A 16,189-nucleotide genomic window follows, 5' to 3' on the forward strand; every position below is an offset into this window, starting at 1 on the left:
AGGTGACAAGTCAAAATTCTCTCTTTACTGTAAAATGGTTTACTGAAACTTTAATTAAATATCAGTAAGAATGTCATAATAATGCTTTCTTCTTTTTGTCTTCTCCCTTTTTATGACACACTAAAACAGTCTTTTGTAATTTGAGCAGATAGTTAAGATCCTGAACTCCTACACTCCGATAGATGACTTTGAGAAAAGAGTGACTCCATCATTTGTTCGGAAAGTCCAGGTAAGAGCTGCAGGTGCTCTTTCTAATATTCAGCTTGCAGGATACTTCATCCACGTGAGTTTTGATGCTCTGTAGTTGTACTTGGCATTTACATCATATTATTACTAAGTTGCTCATCTTCTCCACACTTGAAAGTGATGCAAACAAATCTGCTTAACATCATGTAAAAGCAGGATTTGCAGTGGGAAGAAAACAACGTACTGCTTTTGCTTTGATTCTTAATTCAGTGATTTCATGCTCTTTCTGTTCTGATTTCAGGCTCTGCTGAACAACCGTGAGGACGTTCCACAGCTGATGCTGGATACCAAGTATCTCTTTCAAGTGACGTTTCCTTTCACCCCCTCTCCACATGCCTTGGAACTGATACAAGTCCCCAGCAGCTTCAAGCTTGGCTTTCTCACAAGGGTTTAACAAAACCAGTGCATTGGTATTTCCTCAGAGACTCTATAAAGACAGCAGACTTTCATGGTTCATTTCACCAGCTGGTGGACAGTATGGCAGGGTGTAGCGAATTAAGCTGTTAAAAACTTGTTCTTCAGTCAAGACTTGAACAGTAGGAATAATTTTGGCTTATTTCCTTCTCCCTTTTCTTACTCTTGTCCCTTCATTTCAGTCCTACAAGGTTAACTTTATATCATCACCTGGACACAAAGCTTACCATGCAGATTTTAGTCCAAACCTGATGAGAAGAGCATTTATCTGACAAGTTTGCATTGCTGCCCTGTCAGCAGCAGCCAGAGGGGAAGAGTGCCATGTGATAGGTGCTATGCTCTACAGCTGTCCTTGCCTTTGCTTCCTGTAATGGGAGGGTTTTTTTCTTCCCAAGGCAGTTCTATTCTTTGCCTTGGTGTACTGGATGTGTTTGAGACTGGCTTTCACTGTTCTATGAACAGGGGAACTGAGATCACTCAGAGAATGGCTCTTACAAACCCACAATGTCTTTTTGTAGATGGGCTGGCTTGGCTCTCTGAGTGCTTGCATTGCAGCTCAGGCACTCTGCATGGCCCTTTGGCCAGAGCAAGGACTCAGGTGCTCTTCTTGGAGACAGGTTTCAATTTTGTTCTCTGCAGTGACAAGTTTGGATTCAATATCAGTTATGGTAATAGAAAAGTTAAGTATAAAATTCGTGTTATGATCCAGGTTTAAATTACAAGCTTGGTTCTCTAAGAGACAGGTGTCATCTCCTGGTTTGGTTCCATCTGCAGTGCAATGTATTTCAGAATATACCCTGAGTATGCACACATCACCTTTCTGCCTTTCTTGTTTTGCTGGTTTCCCTACTCCAGTCCAGGAGCAGATGCAGTGGCTGTGGTCTGGTGTTACTGATAAACCCAGCTTAATTCCTTACATTTCACCTTTACTTACTTAATTTCGGTTGCAGGATCCTTAAATGCAGAAATGGTCTCCTTTTTGCTTTGTTCAACCTTCTCCCTGTGGTCAGGGAGTAAAATTGTAACTTTATTTAGTTCTGGACCCTGTCGGAACAGCAGGGGAAGCAGCATTCACCTCACCCCAACAATGACTGTCCTTAGAAATTCCTCAGTAAGTAATGCTGGGCTTCTAGCTACTCTATTAGCCATAGTTACTAAAATCAAGTACTAAAGCTCTGAAATAGTTAAAGGATTAGAATGAATTAATTTAAGGAACAATTTATTTGATTTTTTTTATTATTATTACTACAGTGTTAGTATTTGTTTAATTTCACAATCTGTAGGTATAAAGAGGGAATCATTCTTGTTATTTGGTGCTCTTGGTGCTTACTATGTACAGTGTAATATTCCTCATGATATCCACAGAGATATATTCAAAATATATGAAGGAAAAATTTTGTGTTTTGTTCAATAACAATAAAAGCTGTACAAAAGACCACACATGTAGGTAGACTAGTATTTTAACGTGTTAAATAAAGTAGCTTTTAAATCAATTTGTAGTTCTTTGTGTGATGCAATAGTTATATTTTCAGTTTGGAGTCATTTGAAGGAAGTTACTTGGAGCTATGTGAACATTAGTGAGTACTGTCAGTCTTGTATTGCACCACAAACATTTATTTAATTTAGTTGCTTTGCTGTAACACTGTGTATCTTCCTGTCAGCATTGTGTGCTGTCCTTGGCTCCTCATGAATTTCTGGAAATAGTTTGATGTAGGCAACTTTTGTTGCTGGAAGTTGTGCACAGCCTTTTTTTTGCAGCTCCTGGAGCTGTGTGTGTGCTGCCTGGGCTGAGTGAGGAAAACCACAGCCCACCCTGGCATGTGCGTCGCAGAAGCGTCACAGCGCGCGTTGTTATGGCAAAAATTGTTGATCAAGGAAAACCGTTCTGACAATTTGATGCTTCATTGCTTTGAGAGGTTGTGTGGAGTGTGCTATTAATGCTGTGTGTGCAAACAACAAGGTTTATTTTTAAAACAAAGTTAAAAATTACCAGGTTTGCCGTACGCTCTCAGAAACTTACCTTGCTTTTGCTGACATTAATGCCTTCAGCCAGAGTTTAAGTGCAAAATTCTTTTTGTTCTCTGTTATTCTTCTGATTTAAGGAGCAGTTTTAGTGGAGGCAGACACAGGAAGGAGGCATTACTGAGGTTAACTTTCCTAGAATGATGCTAAAGGAGAAAGCTGTTTCATTGAAATGGGAGGGTGTTGAAGGTGATCCTTACTGCCGTGGGAAAGCACTGAAGTGGTTTATGGAGAGATGTGCAAGATGCTTTTGGCATCTTTGGATGTGCTCAGACATGTGACTCCTGCAGCTTCTGGGAACAGGTGTCCGTTCAGTCCTGTGCTCCCATAATATTTGAATAAAAAAAGATTAGGACTGGTTACTTCTACCCAAGTTTCTGCTGGGCTGAGACTTAATTCTATTTTTTTCCCTCATTTTATCTCAGATCCTCTTGACTACCAAATGCAAGCATCTAATGGCATGATTTCAGTGACTTCCAGAGTCTTCATAGTAGATGTGACCTTCAGCACTTTTTAAATTTTTCAGACGTGTTTTCATGAATTTACCCAAAATTTTTTTCAAAGAGAGCAAGAAAACCAGCAATTTTTAATCCTATTGATTTTAAATTTATTGTCTTAGAACAGGAGAATCATAAGTATAACCAAGGAAGAAGCAGCTTGAGCACTAATCAGTTTGTTTGAGTTGTAAATTTTTGTTAAGAACGAGATAAACTTAACATTGATAGTGCTATTTGTCAGAATGCCGAGTTGATATTTGGAAAAATCAGTTGTCAGTCACCTCCCCAGTATATTTCAACTTCAATATTTGTTGACAAGCAAATACTTGTTTATAAACAAACCATTAAAAACCCTGCTGTATAGAAAGGTAAGTTCTGGTTTGCCTAATAGTTTCTGTTCTTTATTCTATATTCTAAAAGAGGGCAGTTAAAATCTTTATCCTCAGTAATCATCAGTATGTAACTGATCTGGGGTGATGCAACTGGAGAGGCTGAGCTTTAAATACCTTTAAGTAGAATTAATAGGAAGGTTGTCTTTCTATGTTAGCAGCTGCACAGGGCTTGTTTAGTCATCTTGAGAATCTCCAGGTTCTTGCTCTCTGAAAAGGTGGGTAATTTCTTTTATTTATCAACAAGATTCATTGTACAGAACTTTTCTGTAATAACATGCTTCCTAATGATTCACCATGCTACCATTTTTAAATTTCTAGTATAACTTTAAAAACCTAGTAAGGTTAAAATATCAGGCAACAGTGCTAGGAGTTGTAATGGGTTCAGACCTTTTTGCTTTAAATATCTTTATAAAATTATCATAGTGATGGATTAGTATACTATCTCAGGTGTAATACTCTTTTTTAATTATTCAGAAATTCTGATGGCATCTCTTTTAGCAGAATTTTGTAACGTGTCATAATCTCATCTGAAGTAAAATACTGGTAGCAGGTATGATTCCCCCGTACGTTACTCCAGCGAGTTCTCATACTTTATCGAAGATTAATGCTGTCCAGAGTATTTATTCCAAGCCTAATAGATCCTTGTCAGAAGTGTCTAGAGCTAGTGGTGATATTTTGTTCAAATAAGCTCAGTGGTTCCTCAGGGAAGCACTGATTGTAAGAAGCTTGGAATAACAGGTTATTGAGCTGGGAATGCCCAGGTTTAGGAATCCAGGCAAGCTGAGCCCAGGTACTGCGGTCACTTTACAGCACCTGCCCAGGGAGGCTCCCTGGCAAGGGTGGCAGGTTGTGGTCTTGGGTTCACATATGCAAAAGAATACATTAAAAGCTTCAGGCCACGTTTGCTGCTTTTCATCAAATGGAATGTAAACCTCCTTGGCTGCACGGAGCTGACTGAAAGCTCCATGCAGATTTCAGATTATTAAGCTGCAGCTCCTTCCAGGTCAGATTTCTTCCCGTATGTTTTGGAATGAAGTCGTGCATTCCCTGGAGACAACAGCTAAACTTTTATTGACTTAAGAGGGGGCAGGATTTCTGGGTTTATTATCTCACTTTTCAAATAGTCCACTGAAATACGTAAGAATAAACCACAGAATGGAGACAGGTGCACAGAGTAAAGTTTGGTTTGATTTTTGTATAATGTCCAGCCAGAAAAATTCTAGAATCTTCATAGGTCATTGAATTTCTTTTGTTCCATTTAAATCTCTCTTGCAATAACTATGTCTGATTGTTTATCATAAATTCGTTATTTATGTACAGGTCTAAATAATGTTTAAAACTCCCATTTTTAGAAGAGGTGAAAGGTCCTGTTTTCCCTTTGAAAAATGTACAGAGAAAAATGACACTGCAGTATTATTCTTGTTTGTTTGTCTGACTCTCAAGTAGTTTTTAATACTCTGTTGGTGATAGTGCTTTGATCTTAGAGATGCCTGGCTTGAGAACAAAAGTGGATTTGTAATGACCCAGCTGTCAGTGTGCTTGAAGCATCAATTTCTGCTCAAGCAGCATGTTGGTCATGATATTTTGTAGCTGCTGCCAACCAAATCCTAGGTCATCTTTTCAGCTTTAAAAATAATGCATAATAATGACTATTTTATAATGCAGTGGAAAAACAAAATTTATTGATCAGTGCAGGTTTCTCCGAAGTCCAGCTGTTGCTGTGGATTTTTGGTCACTGTCTGCTGACAGTGGCTAAGTACAAATTAAAGGTACTTTCCCACATGTAGTGAATCTATATACACAGCACATATTATAATGGTATGTGTATATATATGTTTTGCTTTATGTTTTTCCTCATTAAAAAAGACTCTGCAGAGCCTGTGACTGTCTTGTATATGGTGATGGTTCATCCAGCTTGAGAGATTAGTCACAGAGAGATTATCCAGCCTACAGATGTCTATATACAGCCTAGGCTGCCTTAGCTGGCACAGCAGTGGTGGGAAGCTTTGTGCTGGACTGGAACACAAGCTTTGCTTCTTCTTCTCTTTCAGCTCTCGTGACCCACCAAGATGGACCAGACCTTTTTAGCAATTGTATTTGGTCCCTGCGACAAGTGCTCCAAAGACAAGCCCCTCAGGCCTGTGTCTGTCAAGTCAGAGCAACGCAGCTACTGCTCGCTGTGTGTGGCTATGGTAGGTTGCTGATATGGTAGGTTACTGATATGGTAGGTTGCTGATATGGTAGGTTACTGATTCCATCAGCCACAGCGTGGACAGACTGCAGAAAACAGGGTGTAATGTACTTGTGGTCTCTTAAGCTGGATTTTTCTGGACAGCAAATAAGCATTGCATAGGCCCATAGACTGCCAAACACCTCTGCAGACACCTGGTGTTTCCACCAACCTACAAGAGAGGTGGCCCCAGTGCTCAAGGATAGTTTTTATGATTCTTGATTGGAAAATGGCTTCGAGCTTTTTACCCTAGGGTACCACATTTGATGTGCAAATGTTATGTGCCCATCTAAACTCTTCTCTGAGATCCATATGTGCTCTGCTTGGCATGTGATCTTGAGTGTTTCCCATTTGCCTTTAAAAGAACTTAACAAAAAAAAAATTAAATCATCACAGTAAACTCATTCACTAAAGACTGGGGATATGACATCCACCCAGTCTGTCTCAGACACCAGTGAAATGCTGTCAGAACTCCTTTGTGCCTACATATCCCACTGTGACCAGGTTGTCTCCTGTGCTGTGTGCACTACTTGGTGAGAGCTGGAAGTTGCTACAATGAGGATACGGTAGGAAAAAGCTGCAGAGCAGTGGAATGTCTTTGTGTTGGAGGCTTTCTAATCTCCAGCAATTACTGGTGAGGTGATATCCTACTCTCCTGGTAGGGAGCACTGTTCTGGAGACATCACGGTGGGGTTTTTTTAGGTGAAGCACACAGCTAAGGTCATGAACCTATGTGGCTGTGGAAGAGCTGGCTTCCAAAACTCCTTTTGTAAACTTAAGAATTTTGCTGTCCAGCTTGCAGTGGTTTTATTTTATCTTCCTAAACCATTGTGCGTTATCAGTTAGAGAAGACATCCATCACTGTTTCCTCCCCAGAAGTGTTCTCTACAGTTTGTTGTAGTTGAGTGTCAGATGAAATGATGTCTAAAAGGCTTAGGAAACTGTGTTTACATAACACTGCTGTACAGGCAGATGAGAGCACTGATTTGGTGGTGTAGGTGGTACGTGTACAGTTTACTGGCTGACACAGCACATTCTCATGCATTACATTGTTCAGGAGGAAATTTAGATGTAATGACTGCAAGACAAAAGACAGTTCCTTCCCAGTTTATGTGCTTCTCCTGACTTTGAAATTGTTGCTTTGTTCAGGTCCTTCTTGGCCAACAGCCTTCCTGGCTATTTATTCAATAAATTTTTGCATGACTTGATAAATGCATGCTGGAATTGCAGGAAACTGGCTGTTTGTTATTTACAGTTCCTGCAACTTTCTCCCTGTTACTGGCATTATGGACGTTAGACTCTTAGCAGCTGGAACAGCTGGCAGGTGGAAGCAGACTGACACTTCAGGAAGAATTGCATCAGTACCTAAAAGCCTGTTAGGCTTCCTATTAGCACTGCAGTGGGATCTGGGGCTTTCTGGTGGATCTGGCTTTAGCTTGCTTCATATTTTCTAAAAGATTTGAAAGCAAATATTCAGAACACAGAGCTCTTTGCACTACCACTGAAATACCCACGAGTAGGGAAATTCCATCCTTGACTTTTTAAATTGTTTTTTCAGAGCTGTGGGTATGCTTTGGCTTATATCAAAATGCACAATATATCCTTTGCCACAGTTGTGTTTGTGGATGCACGTGCATATTGTGGTGTCTAACTGGCTGATCTTTCTGCAGCTCCTGATTTCAGTCCAGCAGATGCACACATGCATTTTCATCAGCCAGCCTTTGTGATTTCCCCAAAAGCAACATATGTTGAGGGATAACAGAATTAGAAATTGCTGATTCCCAGTGTTTACATCATCCTACTTCAATTGTTTGCCTTTTAGACAAAATAATCTTCTTCCTCTAGGGTTTTGCCTGCTTTGGAGTTTGGTGCTAATCAGTAGAAACTCAATCAATGTTTGCTGGTTTAGTTTCACCACAAAACTATTAGTAAATTAGCTTACAATTTGAAAAGAGATCAGCTGGCAAATTAGTGAGAAAGAAAACTTATTTTAAAGGCCTAAGTTTTGAAGCAGGCAACAATTTGTCATACACTGTTAGATCCTTCATTTTCCCCAGTGTCCTACACCAACTTGCTCCATGGATCCGTGGATCTTCCATGGATCCCCATCACCCCACCACTGCAATCTGGTGTATTTACCATGTGTGGCACTCGTTGATGGAGTACTGTGCTATCATCTAAATTAATTCAGCCCTGGTTCATTTTATTTAAGGCTCCCAACTGGCCTTATTCTAACCTATATTTTTGCATGGTTAGCTAATGATGGCATGGGGAGTTAAGCAGGAACTGGTCAGATGAACTAAATACTTTTAAAAAAATTTTTTGTTCAACCAGTGAAATACACATAATGTATCACACACTTCTACAGCTCACTCTGTTCAGTAGAGGCTTCCCTGTCACCTCATGGCTCTGCTGACCCCATCATCTCAGGATTAGTATCGTGTGTGCACACGTAGGGTTCCCAAAGACTCTCACCTTCTGTGCTGTTCTTTGTAGACCTTTTAATCCCATTCCATGAGGCAGTGAGACTGTTCACATTAGCAAGGCAAGAAACTGGATTTTTCACTGTTTAGAACTATGCCGACTGTCTGACACATAGGTGTTATCTATGCCAAATTCCTGAGAGCTGATGCATTCCTATCAAGGCAAAGAAATTTCCTAGCCTTTTGTTGGATTTAACTTCTGGGCCTCTTCACACTTATCAGATGTCAGAAATAAGGCATTTCTTACAGATTAGAATCCTTCAAAAATGAAGTTTCTTCTTCAGAATCTTCCTCTGCTAGTCCCCCAGGACACAGCTGCATTATTGAGTTTAATGTAAGTAGGTTTAATTTTTCAGACCTGAAGATAACACACAGGGAGAAGCTTTCTGTCACTTTCCTGCTAAAAGATCTTTGGGTTTCTTGGGGGTTTTTTTCCTGTTCTTTTGGTATCACTTTAAAAATACTCAATTTTTATTTCCTTGGCACAGTCTGTGGTGGAAAGCATTTCCAATGTGCTGATTTCTCTGGGGGCCTTTGAAGGATGTTCCTTTATCCAGCAGCATGTGAACCCATAGTTTATGCTGCCTACATTTGCTTTTGTGATTCTGAATGTAACTGGATCGATGAGTTCAGGGTTGCCTGCGTGGCCATCAGGCTGGTGGGGTTAGGTCGCACCAGTTTCTGTGGACAATGAGAAGACTGGAAATACATCCACTGCACTTGACTCTCCAGTGAAGTGACCAGTTTCTGCCTGCAGAGCCATTGAGTAGAAGGGACCTTGTGGACGTGACCAGAACAGGGCCCGAGTTCGCTCCAGAGTGATGGCGAAGAGCTCAGCAAGGTTCCTGTGCATCCCAGTTGGACAGCAACCCTGCTTCTAAACCCAGTGTGGGACGGGACTTCTATTTTCTCTGAGACCCACACTTTGGTCAGGATGTGCCCAGAGACCAAACAACAGCTGCAAACAAGCATTTTCTTATCTCTCTTTCCAATCTTGGCACATCCCCAGGCTGAACAATAGCCACTGGATCGGCTATTTTCTGGCTAAAGGGAGACAATGGGAGTCAATAAGCACAGAGTTGCTCCTTGTAGATCAAGGACAATTCTGTAGTACGAAGGGGAGATTTTCAAGGAACTCCCAGGGAACAAAAAGCTTCGTGTCACGGTTCTTTCTCTGGAAGCATCAGCTGCTCCCTGTGCCCAGCACACATTCATATGAGCAGAACCCAAGAGCCCCTAAGCTCACACCACACCAAAGTGAAGGGCTATTTATTCCCTCTTCGGGATTTTGGAAACTGCTCTGTTTCAAGAGCTGGGAACGCCACAGACGTTAATGTGCATATCTGAGAGCAGGAGAAAGGGGTAGCTTGTCTAAAGGAGAGACCAAAAATAAAAAAGGAAAGAAACCCTGATAACACCACATTTAAAAATTATGAATTCAAAGAATAGTAGAGAGGAGAGTTTTCACCACTGCATCTATCCTGCTGGCACGGGAACTGGGCCAGAGACCTGCATAGCTGACTCTCCCAGTACCCCCTGCCCACAGGAGTATCAGAGCCTAATGGAGCTAAAATGGGATTTGGTAAGCCTGGACAGGATCTGTCTTCCCAATCTGATATTTTAAAATGCCAGTGGCTGGTTTTTTCTTCTTTCCCCCACAGAGTGTGCAACTTGTACAAACAAGTTTGGGTGCCATTGGCATGTGTTTCTGGGGAAATGAAGCCTTTGGGCTGTGAAGAGGGCTTGGGATATGTGTGGGAGCGGGGCAGGAGGTGAGGCCGGTCCCAGCTGCTGGACTGGAGACCACTGGGATGCCAGAGAGGACTGGGCAGGGGAGGCTGGATGGGGGATGCTGCAGCGGGCAGGAGCGGGGATGCTGGAGAGGCTGGATGGGGGATGCTGCAGCGGGCAGGAGCGGGGATGCTGGAGAGGCTGGACCGGGGATGCTGCAGCGGGCAGGAGCGGGGATGCTGGAGAGGCTGGATGGGGGATGCTGCAGCGGGCAGGAGCGGGGATGCTGGAGAGGCTGGATGGGGGATGCTGCAGCGGGCAGGAGCGGGGATGCTGGAGAGGCTGGACCGGGGATGCTGCAGCGGGCAGGAGCGGGGATGCTGGTCCCCACGGTGTGCGTGCTCAGGACTGCCCTGGACGTCAGCGGGGAGGGGAGGGGGAGCCCGGGCCGGCTCCGGCGCCGTTGCTGAGGCAGCAGGAGCCGCGGCAGCATCCCCGAGAGCCGGGCTGGCAAACTCCTCCTCCCTCCCGCTCTCATCCCCGCTCTCCCCGCTTCCTTTGCAAAGATGGCAACCGAGGGGCTGCACGAGAACGAGACCCTGGCATCGCTGAAGAGCGAGGCCGAGAGCCTGAAGGGCAAGCTGGAGGAGGAGCGGGCCAAGCTGCACGACGTGGAGCGTGAGTGGGGCCGGGCGGCGGGGCGGCCGCAGGGCCGGAGCGGGCCGGGCCTGGCCGGGAGCGGGGCCGGGGGCCGGGCCGGGGGCCGGGCCGGAGCGGGGAGCGCTGCCCCGGGCCGGACAGCGCCGGGCCCCGGGCCGGACAGCGCCGGGCCCCCGTGGCTCCCGGGAGCGGGGCAGGGCCCTGGGGCCGGCGGCCCGGGGCAGGCACGGCCCCGCAGCATCCCGGGCACCGCGGAGCTCCGGCGGGGCGCGGAGCCGGGGATACCCTCGGTGCAGCCCGGCATTCGCCCGCAGCCTTTGGGTGTAGTGCCAGGGGCCAGGGTGAACCCCAGCCATGTGGAAGTTGGTGGGAATTCGCTTTAACGAGGCCGGGATTTCACCCGGGGTGTGGAAGGGCTTAAAAAGGAGCATTGTTTGCAAAAGCAGCTGCTCTGCCCCCCTTCCGCCAGGGAAACAAGTTGCAGGGATGCAGTGCTGATTCAGAGGCGCGGGGTGAGTCAGTGCTGGAGCTGTCGATGTGTAACTCACCGTTACCAGCTGCAGCTTCAGCGTCCGGGGATAACCCGACAGAAATGCGAGGGACAGACCTCAACCCTGCCCTCCCCCTATCCCCTTCCCCACTCAGGAAAAAGAAGCTAACCTTACCTTTACAGAGCTTTTCAAATAGGTATTCACAAGTTTTGAGATATGAAGAATTCTTTTATTATCACTATTTCATTTTATAATTACAATAATACATTGCAGGGTGGGGTTTTGGTTTTTTGGGGTTTTTTTTGCTTTTGGTGGTACTTTTTTTTTTAGAAAAACATGTAAGTTACTGTTGCCCTCTGAAATCATGTAGGTCACTCTACTAGAAATATTAGTGGGTCATTACAACTTTTCTTTCATGTGTTTTGATGCCTTAAGCATTGGAGAGGAATCTGAGCCTGTATCCAGTGACTTAGTTCTTAGTGTTTTGTAACAATGAGGGACTGACAAACACTTTTGAATTTCTGGTTGGGAAGGATTAAAGTAAAATATATATATTCTGGAATAAACAGAGCATTTTCTTGTCTAAGTTAGACAGCCATGTGTTATATGAATGTCCTGCTAATCAGAATTGGTAAACAAACACAGATGCCCTCATTACAGAAACACTACCATAAATCACCATATTCCTCCAGTATAATTTCTGTATCAGAAGTAGCAGGGCCTGTGTTTAACAGACCTCTTAAGCGTATTCTTAAACCCGTTTTTGCTCACAAAGAGTTTTACCTATGATTGCAGTGATACTGTAACTGTGTGTGCTATTGACAGTCATAGGATATTCTTTGCCATATGTGAAATCTGTAAATTTCCATTGTAAAGCCGTGTTTGCATAGCCATGACAGCACTTCTAAGACAGAAGTGTTAGGCTGCTGTAGAACAATGCTCCCTTACGATATTTATATCATTGATTCTGTATCAGAGCTTTTTTACACCTAAATTATTCCCAAGTACAGTTTCTGCAGAGTTTGTCAGTTTCAGAATAAGGCATCATTTCTGTGTTTTGCTTGCTTGCTTGCTTGGTTTGGGGTTTTTTTCCCTAATCTAAAATTGCATCTTTTGCATTTTTTTGCTCAGATCATGACTTTCCATCGGTGGTTCCCAAAACAAACAGCTGGCTGAAATAGGATTGCCCTTATTTGTTCAATTGGTTCTGAACAGCAGCTCTCAAAAATGTGGATAGAAAAAGGAAATGCCAAACATGCATTTGATTTGCAGTCTTATAATTTTAAACAGTCAATTCAAGAGCTTAAAATTTTAGATGTAGATAAAAGCTTGTTCTGTTTGTGCGATCCATGAATTTTTAAGGCCAGGGAGACCATTAGACCCAACACAGAAAAGATTAAAGACCCAGGAGTATCAGCATCAAGTCCATGTCTCCTGTTCAGGCCAAACAATATTTTTAAGACAAACAGGCAGTTTTATCTGGACCTCTGTAAAACTACTCAGGCTATTTGCTGTCTTTAGCTGATCTACTTGTCTGAGTGCATGATTTTCAACTATCTTTGAACAATATTGGGGAGTGCTTAAAAATAATTATCTGACTCTCAAACCTGTGCTAGGCAGGAGCAGGATTATTGTGGCTGTGGTTGGAGATAAGGGTCCTCAGAGAATCAGTGAGGCTAAACCAGACAATTTCACAGAGTCTCAGCTGCGTTGACATAATGGAAACAGTTTGTCCATTGTCTGTGAAACATTTGTTTTTTCAGATATATTCTGGACACAAGCATCTTTCCAGCTGCCATAATAACCTCCTGTCCTGTGTTTTCGTGTCTTTTGATTGGATCATTTGGCAGGTTTCCATGGGCAATAGTGGGGGAAATGCATCTCTTCCTCAGTGGGTTTATATGGTACTTTCTCAGAAACTTGCTTCTGACTTATGGACAAATCATGAGGAATGGTGGACAGCACTTGTCCCCTGGCTCGGGGAGACTGGTTGAGCAGAGATTTCAGGTGAGAGCATTATTCTGGCACAGCCTGGGGGTGTGGTGGCTTTGAAAGACAACTCCTGAAAAGGTAATCCGCTAGAAATCAGTCTCTGCCTTGGGCAGAAATTGCTTCACTGACCCTGTGCCAGGAAATGATCTCTAAGTTCAGGATGCCTGCTCTCTCACTGTCACAGCCCTTCCCAGCCCGTGAGCTTTCTTGCAGCCCCAGAAAAGTGATGCAGGGTGAAGTGGCAAGGCAGCTCCAAAGCACCACCTGCCACAGGGGACGTGGAGCTCAGTCTCCAGCAGGGCAGTGAAAAGCTTAAGATTTCCTGCACCAACTCATTAAAGCATCTCCATGAGCTTCTCCATTTATTTCAGAAGCTTTGAGTCAGGCATTGCCCCCACAGCCAACAGCAGCTGGACCATCTTAGGTTTTGGTGTGGACAGCCACACAACACAGGAAGTGCTGGATCCTATCAGCTCTTCTCTAGACAGAGTAATTCATAATTCTGGTGCCAGAGTCTCCAGCCTCAGCCTCAGCCTCTACTCTGCTGTTGGACTTGAAGTAAGTCTCACTCTCCCTCTGTGTGAAGAGCTGCCCCTGGGTGCTGAGGCACATCATGGCCCTACTCAGCTCCACGCTGGATGAACATGCTGGAGAAGAGCAAATAGGTTTCCTCAGATGACACTTTCTCCCAGACATTTACAGGTGACCCCAGCCTGAGGTATCAGGGTTATATGAGACACCTTTTAGTTTTGTCAGCTGCATGAATTTTGTGTCCAAGTCAGTTTGCACAAACGGATGTAAATTTGTTGGGTTTTTAAGAATATCAGCTGAAAGTACTGCTAATAAGTGAGGTATGAAAGAACTGACTTCTCCACCAGAAGATACTGCTCAGGAAAGTTGCTTGCCTGCCCTCTGTTTCCGTCTTTCATAGAAGGGACGTCCCATGAAGTCCTTGATGTCCATAGTTACTGCTGGAAAGTTGGGTAGTGCACTCTTACAGCAAATGTCCATTTTCCTGCTCACTCAAAGCTGTGTCCTGGCCCTTGCTGCTCCTGGCCTCCAGAAGGGATGGCACAGCAGTCACCAGTGCCAGTGGCCAGTACCTGTACCCAGTGCAGCACCACCACAGGGCTGCGAGCCAGCCGCAGCTGGGAATCTCACATCCAGAACAACTGTCTGTCCACCTTCAGCCTGAGGATTTCCCAGCAGGAGGGGGCAAAGGGGTAATCTGTTTTCCAGTTACACTTGGGTGGGATGGTCTGCAAGAGCTTCAGCTGCCCGATCCCTGGAATTCAAGCCCTGAGTGAATTCCTCCTTGTGTTTATCTGGTGAATATGTTCATATGCCACCCACCTTGGTGTTAGCCACCTGCCAGCTCTGAAGCAGAGTTCATTGCCTTGCACCATGGACTCAACCTTCATGGATTAATTCCTCCAAGGGCATTACTCATAAACAGATATTTGCCAGGGCAGTGCTTTGATGCAGGGCTCTCTAACCATCAGCTGTTTGCAGTTCATCAGGTGGCAGAGCGTGTGGAGGCACTGGGACAGTTTGTGATGAAGACCAGGAGGACCCTGAAGGGCCATGGAAACAAAGTTCTCTGTATGGACTGGTGCAAAGACAAGAGAAGAATTGTGAGCTCTTCCCAGGTATGCTCTTGGGCAGATGTTTTTCAGAGGTGCTGTTGGGAACTGTACAAATCTTGTGGCTGTGCTGTGTGCCACTCTTAGCAGATGATACCTGGGATTATTGTAAATGTTTTCAAGATGCCCTGAAAGAAGTTCATTGGCGATGTATTTGTTCAGAGAGTGTAAATGTGACCTTTTAATCATTGGTACACCTGTTGTAGCTAATGCCTAAATATTTCTTGTTCAGTCATACACAGATTTTCCCATATTCCCTGCTACAATAAAAGAATAGAACCCATGTGAGGCTACATTTATTTCCTTGTTCTTTACAGATGAAATATTGAGCAAAGTTTTCAAGTTGTATGTTCAGAGAAAATCATCAGGAAAAGGGAAGTGAAGAAATGTTAATTCTTTTAAAGATTTCTATGCACAAATTTCTTCTGCAGTCTGTATGATTTGTATGACCTTGAAAGCCTCAAACATCCTGCCAAAATTACTGCATTTAGTTGGGCATTTTGAGAAACAGTCCTACCACCTGCTCAAGACCAGTCTCATAAGCCAGAGGAGGTAATGAGATAATTACTCTCTAGATCCCCTGGTTCGTCCTGAGCCGAGCACGGCAGTGAGTGAGCTCCTTGCACCTCACAGCTGTTCATTGACCTACATGAAATCTGCCAGGGGTCTCACTTGAGGGATAAAAATAGGCAATCTGCATTGCAAGCCACCTTCACTTACTGTGAGTTTTTACCATTCATGGTGATCTCAACAAGGAGAATAATTTTAAATATTTAAAGTCCCATTTTTTAAAGTGGTTAAAATGTTAGTGTGTAGATCAGAAAGCTGAACAGACAGGTTGAAATGCATTTTTTACTCTATTGTAAGAACTGTATAAGTCCAGGTACAGAAGCAGTTGTTGCTCAGTAATAAACATTTCACTTTCATGATACGGAGAAGATAACAGTATTATGTGCATAAGGCAAAGTTGTTGTCACGAGTGTACACTTGGTGTACACCAAGTGATTGTGCTGCTCACTGTACAGGGCTCTATGATGGCTATTTAGCAGGTTGTATAATGGATAATTGAAGGTTAAGTAAGTGTAGTGACAAGTAAAGGGAAAACCAGGATCAGAGTGGAAAGGGAAGATGAATAAACAGTGCAATATCCACAAACAGTCAAGTGAGGGCTTAGAGGTGGCAGGTTCCTAAGGAGATGGCCCTGTACGTGGCATGTGCTGCAGGGGAAAGGAGTTCTCATGAAGCCATTAAGAGGGAAGGGAAAAAAATTGAAAAATAAATTGTTCTTTTAAGCAAACATCAGTCATCTCGGTGAGGAGGGAATACACTTGTGGTAGATACAACAGCACTGCTGAGAAGGGTCTCCTTGATGCGTCACTGTGACTGCT

General features: G+C 43.8%; 2 protein-coding genes across 5 annotated transcripts in view; both read left to right on the forward strand.

Moving 5' to 3' along the window:
• Positions 1-2,153, forward strand: part of MYO5C (myosin VC) — a 33,444-nt gene extending 31,291 nt beyond the window's left edge. For all 4 annotated transcript variants that reach the window (XM_032122439.1, XM_032122440.1, XM_032122441.1 and 1 more), the window contains 2 exons: positions 149-229; positions 488-2,153. In XM_032122439.1, coding sequence (XP_031978330.1) covers positions 149-229; positions 488-640 — 234 coding nt within the window. In that variant the 3' untranslated portion in view covers positions 641-2,153. The remainder of the gene's footprint in view (positions 1-148; positions 230-487) is intronic.
• A 1,529-nt stretch (positions 2,154-3,682) lies between these two features.
• Positions 3,683-16,189, forward strand: part of GNB5 (G protein subunit beta 5) — a 28,669-nt gene continuing 16,162 nt past the window's right edge. The window contains exons 1-4 of the mRNA XM_032122444.1: positions 3,683-3,786; positions 5,623-5,763; positions 10,582-10,693; positions 14,671-14,807. Coding sequence (XP_031978335.1) covers positions 5,641-5,763; positions 10,582-10,693; positions 14,671-14,807 — 372 coding nt within the window. The 5' untranslated portion in view covers positions 3,683-3,786; positions 5,623-5,640. The remainder of the gene's footprint in view (positions 3,787-5,622; positions 5,764-10,581; positions 10,694-14,670; positions 14,808-16,189) is intronic.

This window comes from Corvus moneduloides, chromosome 13 (genome assembly GCF_009650955.1).
Source record: "Corvus moneduloides isolate bCorMon1 chromosome 13, bCorMon1.pri, whole genome shotgun sequence".
NCBI classification, from domain to species: Eukaryota; Metazoa; Chordata; class Aves; order Passeriformes; family Corvidae; genus Corvus; species Corvus moneduloides.